The 15545-nt window shown below is 39.1% G+C and overlaps 1 protein-coding gene across 3 annotated transcripts in view; it reads left to right on the plus strand.

Annotated features, from left to right (window-relative positions):
• GRM3 (glutamate metabotropic receptor 3) overlaps positions 1-15545 on the plus strand; it is a 212344-nt gene that overhangs the window by 107763 nt on the left and 89036 nt on the right. For all 3 annotated transcript variants that reach the window (XM_025873346.2, XM_073898733.1, XM_073898734.1), the window contains exon 2: positions 13310-13921. In XM_025873346.2, coding sequence (XP_025729131.1) covers positions 13454-13921 — 468 coding nt within the window. In that variant the 5' untranslated portion in view covers positions 13310-13453. The remainder of the gene's footprint in view (positions 1-13309; positions 13922-15545) is intronic.

The following is a 15545-nucleotide window of genomic DNA, read 5'->3' on the forward strand; positions in this document are numbered from 1 at the left end:
TCAATAAGCCCACAGTTGCAAGTTTATGTCATTACCCCTGTGGCCAATTTGTCATACAAAACCATTAAACACACACACACACACACACACACACACACTTACTCTAGGCATTCTTTTTCACTTTAGCCTTGCTTTTTCATTTTAAACTTTTCACTGAAGTGTAATATACAGACAGAAACATGCATCATCTTAATGGTATAGTTTGATGATTTTTCACACACAACACCCCCCCATGAAACAAGAGCCCAGATCAATAAATAGGAAGTTACCAGCATGCAAGAAGGGCCCTCACGCTTCCTTGCAGGCGGTAACTTCCCAGATCCCCAAGAGTGAAATCCATCCTGACTTCCAACACCAGAGATTACTTTTGCTTGGTTTTGGCTTTTGTACAAGCAGATTGAGACTGCGTACGCTCCTTTGTGTCTCAAGCCGACCCTTCCTTGCCTGGGGAAATGGGCCTTTGTGTAACAGCCGAGTGCCATAATTCCACGCTGGTAACTTGGGTGTAACACAAGAAAAGGAAGGCCCACCTTGAGACTGCGTTAGAGGAGGGTTTTGTGTTCTACTGGGTCTTTTTTTTTTTTTTTTTTAATACAGATAATGTCAGAACCAGTTTAAAAGTTCAAGCTCTACAAGAGACACTTTAGTCTTGCTGGTTGCAAATCTCTATGCCTCCAGTTACAGCTTTGTGTTAGCAGCTCCCCACGTTTAGCTGTGTCCTGAGCCAGAGGGATCAGTTCTCCCTGGAAAGCATGTGGGGAAGAAAAAGAAGATGGCACAAGGCAGCCCGGACTTGTGGGCACAGGCACGAGCAGTTGCCGTGGCATTTAAAAACTAATAAGCATTCCAGCCAAGAGGGCCCAAAACCTTCACACCTGAGGCTCTGATGTTTTGTGATAATGAAAATGAAGACCATTTGTGGGCAGAATTGTAAACATTCTGCTTAGTGTACCAGTGAACGTCTTAGTCCAGATGGACTCAGAACAAGAGGTGTCCAGCCCTCTCTCAATAAAACTCAGTCTGACAGGAAAGGATTAAGGGACGAAAACATGTTTTTCAGGAGAAAGGGAATAAATCAATTCGCTATGAGCACCTTGCATCTTTTTCTTAGGTGATCACATTCCACTTTCTCCTGGCATTTTATGGTCTCTAGCACCCATAAACGCCAAACAATCCAGAATTTACCCGACATCGAGGAGCTTTCAGGTCCCACCTGGCATCATTCAGCCAGCCAGGGATTCTCCCAAGATCACTCCTAAACTTCAGCCACGTGAAAGTCAGCGTAATAGAAGATGACCACCAGGTGGTTCTGGTCACTGATTGAGGAAATAAGGACTGGGCAATTAAAGTGATCCAGTCCTGAAACAACACTGGCTTTGGACGCCAGGTGGTTACATGGAGAGTCCAGAATATCCCCCCAACTACACTGGAGCCAATAGCAAATGATCCTCACTCCCAAAAATTTTAATAGTAGCTAAGAGGTACTGAGCTAATGTTTTGTTTTATTTCATTTAATCCTATAAACAAGCCCATGAGATAGGTACCACCATTGACTCCATTTGACACATATGTAAAACGAGGAACAGGAAGGTGGTCATATGCCGACGTTATAGATTCAAACATGTGTTTGGTTATAGAGCCCACATTGTTTGACAGTGGCTTTCAACTTTTTTTTTGGCCATGAGCCAGTAAGAAATTATTTTACATTGTAACCCAAGACATACACTCATACACACCAAAAAAAGTTTTAGAAGCTAATACTCAGCCTTACTACATGCCTTGGATCAGTGTTTTGGTATTTTCTATTCTATTTTAAATTCTTCCATTTCCTTTTAAAATGCTCATTGCAAGTCACTAATGTATTTCATGACACAAGAATAGCTTGTGATCTGCGGGTAGAAAAACCCTGATTGAAGAAGGCAGTATGCGATATTGCTTTCCCAGCCTTTTCCTATTTGATTCTCTAGGAATAGATTTTAAGACCATATTGTTAAATATACCACTAGCGGTGTGCTGGTAAATGTTTAAGTGCCTGATCTGTAGGATCTATGAGGAGAAACTGATTGTTAATGTGTGCTGATTTCTGCAATGTAAATACTCCCATCATGCTAATTTAAAGCTACCAATGTGATACCACTGACACACAGAATTGGGAAGAAATACATATAATTGGCCCTTGAGAGCTCACACCAGCTGACTAAAGCCCACTAATAATTTTCTCTAAAATTTTTCAACAAAGAAGAACTGGAAAAATGTCTTTTAAATTCACATCCGTGACCAGAGAACTTCATTACACTGTAGATAACTTGTCAATGGCATTTCATTGCCTGGCACTGACTTGTCTATTTGATGAGGGAAGCATTATTCTATGCCCATGATTTCACAGTGGCTGATATGTACAAGTTGTTTCTATTTGAGTATGGAGTTCATAAGTGCTATAACTTGAAGAACACCAATTAGGCCCTCATACTGCATTATACGTACACTGAGGTATCTAAAATGCCACAATTTAAAATCTTTCTCTTTCCTTAGGCCGGTGCTTTTGCCCATTGAAAATCTGACCATCCCTAAATGGTTAACAAACTAACTTACATTAATGTACTGAAAACTGACAGCTTAATATAACAGATGACTTCACTTGTTATAAGTAAGTTTTGAGAACATGGGAATCCTGATAAAAGCATGAAAGAAGGGATGACTAGGGTAGTTGCATTTCTAAGAAAACCCATTCATAGCTGGGGGTAACACAATGAGAACCATCATGAACCCTGGGTCCATCTGAGATTCTGGACAGAATCAGGCATCTACGGAAGGGCATACCTGGGTAGGAGAAAACTGCAGGATTAAATAAAATAATCTACATAAAACATTAATCACAGTTTCTGGCAGAGCGTGGGTGCTCAATAAATTTTAGTATCTTTAATGGGAAGGAAATGGGAAAAGGAGAGGTTCTACTCAGGAATCATTTAGTGACAAGTGACAAAACAGATTTCAAACTGACTTAGGCAAAAAGAGGAATTTCCTCTCTCACATAACTGGGAAATCATAGCTGGATTAAATAGTATAGATAATATTGTCAGGTTTCACTATTTCTCTGTCTCTTGGCTTTGCACCTCAGGCTCTTGACTCATGGTGATAAGATGGCTGCCAACAGCTCTGGGCTTATATCCATTTCTCTAAGTCACTCTAACAGAAAGAGGATTCTTTTCTCCTGATGGTTCTAAAAAGTGTTCTCAGATTAACCCTGGTTGGCAATGATTTGGTCACAGACTCATCCCAGAACCAATTGCTGTGGCCAGGGACACGTAGCACATTCTGGTTCGTCATATGTATCACAAGCCACCTATCAAGCCAGGAATGGATTAACCCTACCTTATGAACATATGTGTTGGTTCCCCAAGAATAATTGTGGTACAGTTTCTACAAAAAAGATTAGAAATGGATACTAATCAGTCAAACTACAAGGGAAAATCCAGTTTTGTCCTAGTTAATGAGAATTTTGCTTAAAACTGAAACTTCCCTCAAATTTCCCAACATTTTATTCAGCAAGTCAATTCAGGAATGATATTCAAAATGTTTAACTAGCATCATGTTATGAAAACAGACAACAACCATACCTTTGGCGCTGGAACCTAAAGATCCTCCTGTACCAGAATTTAACACTTTTGTTGTTGGGTCATGAGGAAATTGGGAAAAGTGATGGAGATATGCCAGAGGAGGAACCAGAGCAACCAGGAAAGTAGAGGAATATTCAGAGGGCTTAGTGGATTTACTGTTCACCAACCAAATGGAATTATTTTAACACTTTAACAACTAGTACAGCTGTACCAGTGTATACCAGTTGGGTTTCATCCTTCATTGACTCTATTAGCAGCTTTATCATAAAGAAGAATATGTTATTGGGTATTACCCATCTTACTTTTGGAAGAATGGCCTTTGAATTGTGAGATTGCTCTATTAGCAGGAGGACTCTAGAAGATGCAAAAAGGTTTTCAGCTAACAGGATCTAGGATAAATGCAAACATATACACAAAGAGAAATAAAATCAAACTATAATAGACAAAATGGTAGTGGAACCCATATTTTACCATATTTTATTTGTGACAAATATAGTCTTCACGAACTCATTCTAACAATACCTGGTAGCTAGACTTAATGGATATTCTACATTAACCCATACATTTACCATTTCTGGTGCTCTTCATTCCCTCCTAGACATTTGAATTTCCATCTGGTGTCATTTCCTCTTTGAAGTAATTCCTTTAACATTTCTCATATTTTAAGTCTGCTGGCAATGAAATCTCTCACTTTTAGTTGCCTGAAAAATCTGTATTTCACCTTCCTTCTTGAAGCATATTTTAACTGGAAAAAGAATTTGGGGATGCTTGGCCAGTTCCCCTCCCCCCGCAGAACTTAAAGATGTCACATTCCACTAGGTTATGGCCACCAGTGGTTTTGATGAAAAGTGAGCCCTCGTTCATATTGTTACCCTGCACATATGTGCTCTTTTACTCTGTTTTCAAAGTTTTCCCTTTGTCTTTGGTTTTAACAAATTGACTATGATTTGCCTAGAGTATAATTTTATTTGTATTTATCCTGCTTAGGGTTTGCTGAGTTCCTTGGTTTTGTAAACTCAAATTGCATGTGTATTAGGCCACTCAATATCATCCAAGTGAACACTGAAGCTTTGGTCAAAATTTTCAATGTTTTCTCTCTCTAGTCAGATTGGATTATTTCTTTTCATCTGTCTTCAAGTTTGTTTTGTTTTTTTGGTTTTTATTATTTTATCATCTCCAATTTGTCGTGCCCCCTCACACACATTTTATATTTAAATATTGTACTTTTGAGTTCTAGTATTTCCGTTTTTTTAAACACTCCGTTCTCTCATAAGATTTCTCATCTATTCATTCATATATTTAAATCTTTGAACATATTTATAATAGTTTACTTAAAGTTCTTGTCTGCTAATTTCAAAATAGGAGTCATTTCAGGGCCTATTTCTATTTAATGCTTTCTGTACTCTGAGTCTCATTTTCCTGTTTTCTTATATATCAATTTTTTTTTAAAGATTTTATTTATTTATTTGAGAGAGAATGAGAGATAGAGAGCACGAGAGGGAAGAGGGTCAGAGGGAGAAGCAGACTCCCTGCTGGGCAGGGAGCCCGATGTGGGACTCGATCTCGGGACTCCAGGATCATGACCTGAGCCGAAGGCAGTCGCCTAACCAACTGAGCCACCCAGGCGCCCTATATCAAACAATTTTTAATTGTATACTAGTTACTGTGGAATTATACTGAAGGCAGTCTAAATTATATCATCTTCCTTCAAGAGTTTTGAGTTTTGGCTTAGCAGGTAATTAAATAACTGGTGGATAATTTTAGTTTCGTTAGACTTAGTTTTAGTCTCATTAGGGCAGGTCTATTTTAGATGTAGTCCTGTAACATGCCCCTCATCCCTGAGCCTGGCCCTTACTTACAGAGGGTAGCCTTTCTGAGAATTTAATTAAAAGTACAATAATGCCTGGTGTGGTCTCTCCACTGGAGCTGGGATAGAACTTCATTAATTTTCTGATATGCATGAGCTCTGATATTGACATTTATCTCTCAAACTTCTTGCAGGCAGGTGATCCCTGCCAGACCTCACTGAATTTACTCTGTATATAACACAACCAGCCTTTGCACCACCTAGTTCTTATGCTCACCATCTCTGTGTAGCTTTCTACCCTACAAATTGCAACCACTTCAGAAGCCAAGAACTCTAATCTCTGCCTCTTGAGGTCAACAATACTGTCACTGCCTCAGGGCAGAAATGTGCTCCCACGTGGAATGTTGGGAAATTCATAGAGTAATCATGGAGTTTCCCTCATGTGTTTCTTTCTCTCAAAGGTCATAACTTGCCTTATATTCTTATATGTTTTATCCAGTTTTATAGCTATTTTCAGCTGGAGGGCAGATTAAATACCAATTGCTATGACTGGCCAGAAACAGAAGCCAGCTACAAGTATTCTAACAACGTCTTTGACAGGAGGCAAAGATGGTGGTATTTCAGACATTTTACCATTTACCTACTGAGGAAAATTTGAGAGATGGGTGTGATATTTGGGGGGAAATAGGATGATATGTGTTGACATGTATTTTCTTTTGTAAGACTTTATTGGGCAATAATGATTAAAAAAAAAAAAACTTCCTTAGGTCCTAATTATGTATTTACTTCTCACTATTACCTTGAACAATTTGCATTACAAATTTCTTCCCCCCACACTCTCTTCTTAGCAATAGAGGATGTAATTCTTTCTCACCAGGAAGAAGTAAAAGTTAATTCATTGTGCAAAACACTTTGACATTATTCAAGAGAAAGAACTATATACACATAGAACATTATAAATAACAGCCAGTTGATAGATCACATGACCAACAGGTAAAAATGTTCTCCTATGAAGAATATTTCTCCATTTTTTTCTCCTTTACCATTTTGTCCAGAGCTAGAGGGCAAGCTTTTGAAAACCCAGTTTCTGTACTTTCTGTTCATGCTGACAAACCTGTAACTTCTATTAGAGTTGGCAGCTTCTAAGAGGAAAAGGACAAAGGTGGACTGCAGGGAATTTGGGGAGGCTCCAATTCCAAGGCTTTGTAAGAAGGTTAGGAAACTTAAGGATAAAAAAGCAGCCGAAACGGCAAAACACACCCACACACACACACGTAGGAAAATACCGTGCCGTTTGGTGTTTAGAACAGTAAAGATTTACTTTGGCAAAAGTGAATAAATCTTTCATATACTCTATATTGAATGAGGCAAGTTAATATTATTGATTGGAAGTAAATTACCAGCAATCACCCTAAGGACTAAAGTGTAGCACAACTGTAAATCTGTTTGCCTACCTCATAAAAACACTCTTTTCTAAATTCAGAGGGTAAAGGAAATAGTATATGTGATTTTTTGCAGGGGGCAGAGGGTCAAAGTTCAAACAGTGAAGTGGGCATTTCTCCTTTTCTAATCATCAACATCTCTTTCTGGCTCCATCATCCCAACTGGCAGCATCTCCCTCCTCCAGATAGCCGCCTAGAGTTTGGGGCCTTCCTCTATCTTCACTGTGAATAAAACAAGATCACAGGAAAGAGTCTGGTCAATTCATTTCCACTACTTGACTTACGTTTTTGGTTATGTGAAATTTTATATATATTGTGGTATCTCAAACTTCCTCAAACTAGAAAAAATTGAGAGAAAGCAAAACTTTCCTCCTTAACTTCAAATCTAAATACATGGGCCTGGTCTCCACTCTTCCACCTTGTCATTCATGCATCATGGAACCTGACCTGTAGGTCCTGTGTTGTTTTTCATTCTTCATTTTTCACACCCGTGTATGTCCTAACCTTTCTAATTTCTCCAAGTGCTCTCAACTTTTCTAGTTTTACTCTATATCTTTTTCCTTAAAAATCAGCAATTCAAAGTCAAAGGAAGGATTGAGAGTTATTTGGGTCAAGTTTCTCTAAGCACCAAAGTTGAATCTTGACCTATTATAAGGTCACTTTGGGGGGAAAAAAAAAGGAAAGAAAAGTGGTCTTTTCAGCTATCTTCTTCATTCTCTGCAGGGAATTTCCAAATTATTTTCCCAATCCTCTGACCAATCTCTCAAAAATTTACATGGCACTTGGAATTTATCATTTAACCTGTATGTGACAACTATATACGTGAGGCGCTATGGGAAGTAGAGAAATGTCTAAGGCATTGTCCTTAATATCCAATAGCTTACAATCTAATGACGAAGAAAGAAAGAACAATTTCCAATTGCTAAATTTCAATTAAAAAAAACCTAAACAAATAAATATAAAACCAAATATGATCATTATGATAAACATAGCACAAACTATACAGGAATTCAGCAAATGGAATTAGACTACCTTACAGTTGGAGTAATTTAAGCCAGATGTTTTAAGCTAGATTTTTTAAATTTATTGGGTTTTAAGTAGTCAGCTACTTATAATGATTTCTTAAAGACTTCTAGAAAAAAAATACTTTTGTTGCCTAGGAAGAGGAAAGGAATTAGAATTGTGCATGATACGTCCTGCTATTAAAAATGTCAGTAAGCTACAGGCTCTGTTTACCCAACTGAAAAATGGCAGTTCAGAGACAAAGGCCATGTCTTTTATTGCCTGTAATTCTGGCAGCTGAATATTTTATAACCAAATGTGCAACCGAATTTCATACAATATCACTAATCCTAAAGTTTCTCCAGATCAGTTGGCTGTGCAACGAAGGCTTTGAACACTCAAAGCCCTTCAGCAATTTAAGGGTTTCTTTTTAGGAGGGAGTGGACATGGGGGCTGGCCTTATATCTCCCCTGAATAGACTACTTATTCACTGAGTCAAACTGGATTTCATTTTCGACACTGTGTCCCTGGGCAAAGTCAAGAGAGGAAGGAAAATACCTATTAGCATATGCAGAGCATGCGGATGCTTCTTGCCCACATATTCCAGGGGTTATATTCACAGCAAACCTCTGAGATACTATTAATGCACCGATTAATAAAACATTGGTGAGCAGGTTGCCTACAGAGAGGGCTACACATGCTTGTTTATAGTTGACACATCACTCATCATCCCTGAACGGAGAGCTCTGACTGCAGAGCCACTGTTCTCCAGCTGCATATGAATGTGGCTACAGTAGGGAGCCTGTTTATCTGGGGAATGTGCTGCTGACTGATTTATAATGAAAGGAACCTGAAAAGAAGTGGTTGGTGCCCTTTGCCACAATCCGATAAGCTGTTACTCAGAGATAAACAGTTGCATTAAATTAAGCATGTTTGTCTATTTTCCCATGTTAAATTTTAATTTCCTGTTCTTTTAGCTCTTAGGACTTCATTTTAAATAATGCTAAGTGTTTTTAAATTATTCATGGCCCTACGGTCTTAATCATCTTAAATTTTGCTTTAAGGAAAAGGTAAATAAGAAAATATTAAGACCGGTATTTAAACATTACTCTAATTGATTTTTAATTTGTAATTCTCTAAGATTACATTAAATGTTACTCCAAGATGCCTTGTCAGAGGGCTTAAAGGAAAAATATTTTACATAACATTGTCAGTCAACTTGTTTTTAAGATCTGTATATCTAATTTTTAAACGTATATAATATACGTAATATGTAATGGATTGCTTTTTGAGTCAAGCACTTAATAACAATTACCACCTTAAAGGAAACCCATGGGTAAACTTATCTTTAAGATTTTCATGAATAGGGGCGCCCGGGTGGCTCAGTCAGTTAAGTGTCTGCCTTTGGCTCAGGTCATGATCTCCAGGTCCTGGGATCGAGACCTGCATTGGGCTCCCTGCTCAGCCGGGAGTCTGCTTCTCCCTCTCCCTCTGCCTCTCCCTCTGCCTCTCCCACAGCTTGTGCTCGCTCTGTCTCTCTCTCTCTCAAATGAACAAATAAAATCTTAAAAAAAAATAAAAATTATTTTAAAAAGATTTCATCAATGACAGTGATAGTTGGTAGAAACAGAGATGAGTAGTTTTCCATCACTTTCTCAATCAAAATACCTAAGCATTTAGAATGCCATTTGACAGCAGAGATAATGTCCATTTGTTTGCAATTAAAGTTTATATTCTGCATAGCCAGCTCACAGCCTAGCACACACATAGTAGGTGTTCAATAAATATTTGATGAGTGGATGCATCTCTGATGCTTTGAAATAGGATAACATGCATGTTCCTAAGTTAGTATTCTCCTGACTGAAGTTTTCGCTTGAGTAAATGTAGGTCAATCTGAGGCCACATCCCTCCAGCTTCATAGGGACCCACCTCAGCAGCAACTGCCAAATAACAAAGGCAGCATTACACCCCGGCATCTTTACAGAATAATTCCTCTAGTTCTACCTGTTAGCGGTTCTACCATCAGAGTATAATAGGATAAGAGCCCTTGGGATGATTAGTTAGGTGATGAAATAAAATAACCCCTTTCTCTACTTTAGTTCCCTTTTACTGTGCCACAAATAAAATAGTAAAGAGTCATCTGCAAGCATAATAGCCATGATGTCTCTATTCCTTCAAGAAGTGCTTGTTGAGTACCTTCTGGATTGCAGGCAGACACTGACCCAGGCCCTGGATACACAATGATAAATAAAACACAGCCCCTACCTGCGAAACAGGTAGACTGATATGCCTTAGGACTTTCAGTGGAATGTGATGTTCCCTTCCAAGTCTGCTTTGGCGAAGAGCATTTTCTTAAGAGAAAATTAAGTTTTCCATAAACTTATATAAGGTCATCTTTATTATTTGAGCAAACTTTCTTCCAATTCAAAATATATCTACACTTTTTTTCATAGATATATGGTAAGATGTGTTGATGACCCTCTTTTAATTAGCTATTCTCTTTTATTAGGTCCATAAAACAATTATTTTATAGAGCTATTTCTGCTGCTTTATCATTAACGATAATGATTGCAGTGTCTTTTGCCTTCCATTGCTGTTTTGCTTCAAAGGGAACTGCACATAAAGATCAAAGCAAGACTAGAAATTGATACAAAACAAAACAAAACAAAAAACCTACCACAGTATGAACTTTTTAAAAGATTATTATTATTAGACTTTCTGGTGCCCTGTGGCAGATCTCCCAGAGAGGCTCTAGGCTAACACTGAGCATTCCAATGACTGCCTGTTGTCATTGCTGAGGCTCACACCTAAATAAACAAAACAAAACCCAGATGACTCAAGAAAACAACCCATCACTTGCTCCACGCGAAAGGGACAGAAAGCACGTGGAAAGCCAGGCTTTAAAGGGCACTGCTAACGTGAGAAGGGAGAAATGTCAAAAATGTTGAAGCACGTACTGGACTAGTTCCTGCCTCTAGTTTTTTTGTTGTTGTTGAGATTTGATTTTTTTTTTTCTTCATACCTTAAAAATCCTCAATGTTGTGCTATTTTATTTATTCCCAATGAGCAGACAAGGAAACAAGTAAGAATTATAATAGCAACAGCGAACATTTCTGGAACTAGCTACAGTAGAAGTATAAAGCAGGAAGTAAATGATTTGACTGGGGAAGGAAGAGGGGAAAAAATTCTTGGCCTTTCCTGATGGTGACTACTGAGTTTTAAATGATAAGTGGGTGTTTACCAGACAAATGGATATTGAAGGGCATTCGTGGCAAAGGGAAAAACATGCGCAGAACCAAGGGGCCATCAACATTCTAGATGTCCTCTCAGATAAACATGGTTCGGTAACAGCTGGGACATAAGATGTGAAGGCAGAGGTGGGATGGAAATGATGGGCCTGGTGAGCAGTGAGATTTGAGAGCCAGCCAGGGACAAGATCATAGAGCATGACAAAGTCAATTCTTCAACCTAGAGGCAAAAGGAAGTCAGTACAGATTGACAGGAGATGGGCCATTCTGAACAGCAATTAAGATTATGCATTATTCAAGTACCTTCTCTAATGGGACCCCATTCAGATGATTTAACATTTGCTAACCTCTCTGACAGCACACAGGTGGTATGGCTTTCAGACATCCTAAGTTGAGATGCAGCCAGGAGAGCCCCCTCCTTCATAAAACTCCACATGATCATGCACAAAAGCAGGAGAGCGGACAGGCACACCAAACCACACACAGGGACAGGCACCTGTACCCTGTCAGGAGAATGCACCAGGAATCTCTGCTATCACCTCTCCCACCCAATTCTAAAAATAGTAAGCTTGCATCATCTGGGGAGAAGGGCAGTGAACAGGCAGAGCGAGGGCACTGGCCAGTGTTTGCTCTAGTGCTCGGGATCTGAGTGGCAAGGAGTACAACAGTAGGTCCACTGGGTTTGTGTGCATGCAACCGGGCCACTCCACACCAGGATTCTGGAAAGCTCCCTTGAGAAGACCCTAACCTATTGTCAGAACATGATCCTCATAGCTAGGCTTTGTCTGATTCCTAGAAGGTGCATATGTTCTAGCCTTTTTGTAAAAAGAAGCTTGATTTATGGAACTGTCCTAAATTACAACTTGTTATGCAAACCCCCATACTAGTAATCACTATACTCCTCTAAATGTGAGGGCCACGTCGGGAGTTGCCTGCCACTGGTTGGAGGAGGCAGAGATCAGCAAATGGACTTTACTCAGCATCTGTAGTACAAGTTACACAATAATAAATCTGAAAATTTTGTACTTGAGGAAGGTTATCTTTTCCTAACTCGTAAAAACGTGCTTTTAGGGCCTGAAGCAGCTCTATGGGAATCTACTGCTATGGTCCTGTTAGCGAAAACAAAAGCCTAGCACAGTGGGGTTATAAACAAGGCGGTGGCTTTGAGAGATGTTAAACAGGTAGACTTTACAGGACTTAGTGGCTAATTAAGTGTGGGAAGGAGTTAAACGGGAAGGGCTCCAGCTTGCAGGTTTCTGGCTTGAAAACCTGGGTACAGAGAAGATCCATTCATAGAGATAAGGGAGAAGTTATAACCCAGAGGCCTTGAAATGTCAGAGGAATGTGTAGGCAGAGCTGTTTAGGAGGCAGCTAACCTAGGAGTCATTTCAGTGATAGTGAAACCGTGAAACTAGATGACCTACAGGAGTGGGGCTGGGGAGGAGGGCTTCAACAATGGAATCTGAGATGTAGAAGCAAGAGAACAGAAACCTAGGAAGTTAGAACAGATAGAAGGGAGTCAGAATTTCAATTAAGGTCAAGTAAAATGAAGACTACAATGGGGTCAGTGGATTTGGAAACTAGTAGATCAGTAGTAGCTTTTTCCAGAGCTCTTTTTTTTTTTTTTTTTTAAATCAGTGAAGGCAGAATCTTGATCGCAGTGGGCTGAGAGTATCTGAAAGGAAGGGAGGGCAGGAATGTGGTTGTAGAAATGCAGAAACACTGAAAGAGTTCTCGTTGTGTTTTGTTTCGTCCCCAAATGGAAAGAAAAGAGTGAATAAAAAGGGGTCGTCTATAAATGGAGCTGAAAGAGAAGGGATCAAGACTCATATCCAAGTTACTGCCCTACCAATAGCAAAGTCAATGACTGAGTAGATCGAGTATTGAACTTGGCATTAGGAAAACCAGAGTCTAAACACTACCTCCATTCTGGGTACACTTTGTCAAGTCACTTTACCTCTTTAGTCCTCAGGATCCCTTTCTGGGAGATGGAACGATTGAGGTCTATATCACCACGTGTTGTAAGGACTGGGTGAGGGTGTCTGTGGGAGAGTGTCTGGTGCAGTGATGCAATATGTGTTTGCTAAATGCTAACTTGAGTCATGATCCCTTCAAAGATCTGATTGGGGGCCATCCATGCAATCACTGTTGTTTTCTTTACCATTTTTGTACATATATTTTTTATCTCTTTAGGAATTTGGTGACAGGCTCTGTTAGTCTGTTCCTCCCTTATTTGAAGGACAGGCCAAAGATCCAGTTTGGAAATGAGAGAGGAAGACTAGCGGGCAACATTGGCTTCATCCATTGATATCTCCCAGAGGTAGAGAAACGGGATTCATGAAGATGTTGACAAGACTACAAGTTCTTACGTTAGCTTTGTTTTCAAAGGGATTTTTACTCTCTTTAGGAGACCATAACTTTCTGAGGAGGGAGATTAAAATAGAAGGTGACCTTGTTTTAGGGGGTCTGTTTCCTATTAATGAAAAAGGTACTGGAACTGAAGAATGTGGGCGAATCAATGAAGACCGAGGGATCCAACGCCTGGAAGCCATGTTGTTTGCTATTGATGAAATCAACAAAGACAATTACTTGCTGCCAGGAGTGAAGTTGGGTGTACACATTTTGGATACATGTTCAAGGGATACCTACGCATTAGAGCAATCGCTGGAATTTGTCAGGGCATCTTTGACTAAAGTGGATGAAGCTGAGTATATGTGTCCTGATGGATCTTATGCCATTCAAGAAAATATCCCACTGCTCATTGCAGGGGTCATTGGCGGCTCATACAGCAGTGTTTCCATACAGGTAAGATTGGCCAGTGCTATTGCTAAAATGTTATGTCTCTTTGGTTTTATGTCCCGGGGAAACAAAAAGAAAATATTCTAATGATTTCATTAATGGATGATATTAACAATATAATTGATGACTTCTATGGGTATTTGATCAGACAGCTTTGCAGAAGGAACATTTCTCTAGCAATGAAAATTGTTTAGAAGTGTATCAGGTAGCTACTGTAGCATAGCAAACTACCCCAAAATTTCATGACTTAAAACAACAATTATTTATTATTATAGTTTTTAATTCTGAAGATCAGCTGGAGTGAGCTGATTGAGGCTGGGTTCAGCTGTGGATGGCTCTACTCTAGGTTGTCCCTTATTCTCCACCTGGAATCAGTCAGCTGGCCCAAACAAGTTCTTCTTGGAGACATGGTAGAGGTGCAAGGGCATGCAGACTTCACTGCACATGCCCCTTCCAGGCTTCTGCTTGTGTCGCATCTGCTAGCAGCCCATTAGACAAAGCAACAGACAGGACTCAGCCCAGAGTCAAGGAGCAGAGAAATGTGTCCTACCCACAGAACAAGTGTTGCAAAGTTATGTCACCAAGGACGTGGGGATAAGTTGGCGTGGTGATTTGAAGCCATCGATGCATCAGCCACGAGAAGAAATAACATCTAAACTCTATTTTTTTACACTAATTTTTACTAAGGCATCATTTTGTTCAGAGACTAATCGTCAACAATTTCTCATGGTGTAAATCTGAAAAATGCACACAGAAAAACCACTGAATTACTACCATAAAGAAAAAAAGGGAACAATTCAGCATGCAACTTAAATTAGAAAGAAAGCTAATAATTGGCTCTCGTAATTTTGTTGGGAAAAGAAGGAACGTTTATGCAAAATCTAGCAATGCTCACTTACAGGGTCACAGAATTTTAGAGACAGAAAAGAGCTGAGATATTGTCTAACTCAATCTTGTCACTTTCCCAAGCCCCGGAAAGACTGGTTTCATGAAAACACCCATTGGTAGGTAGCTCAAGAACTAGAACTCAGACCTTGTGTACTTTTGTGCTCTTTCAACCATCCCATATGATTTCTATATGTTAGCTGTAGTTCAGTATTTTTTGTCACAGTAATAAAAGTCCATGATTCTAAGTCATGTACTTTGCCTCCTACCAAATAACTACAATCAAAGCCACAAGCAATAAAGGAAGTCTGATTACATTTATGCTGCCTTTATATGTCACAAACCACTGAAATTGGCTCTATTTGCATTGGAATAACCTTATTTCTAGCTCCCAGATTCCTTGCATTTAAAATTCTGTGCTCTTCTAAATGAGGTACTTCAAATTTCTTTCCTTCTCCAGAACACACCCTCATATTATGAGTAATTAGGATAATTGGTTTTTCATAAATACCCTTTGACTTCATTAGGTGGATAGAAAATATTGCACATCTCAAAGCATATTATGTTAATTTTGCCACTATTTCTATATTTGGATCAGGAGAGATGGGATTTGCTATTTGAGCAGAGAGAATTAAAAATATGTATCTCTTATCTTTCAATAATAATTTCACCAGATGAGTGTCAATCATTTTATAAATATTTACATTATACCTGATATTACCACTGGTAAGGGATTACATATATG

This window comes from Callorhinus ursinus, unplaced genomic scaffold (genome assembly GCF_003265705.2).
Source record: "Callorhinus ursinus isolate GAN/ISIS: 27379988/994484 unplaced genomic scaffold, GSC_fseal_2.0 scaffold12, whole genome shotgun sequence".
Lineage (NCBI taxonomy): Eukaryota > Metazoa > Chordata > Mammalia > Carnivora > Otariidae > Callorhinus > Callorhinus ursinus.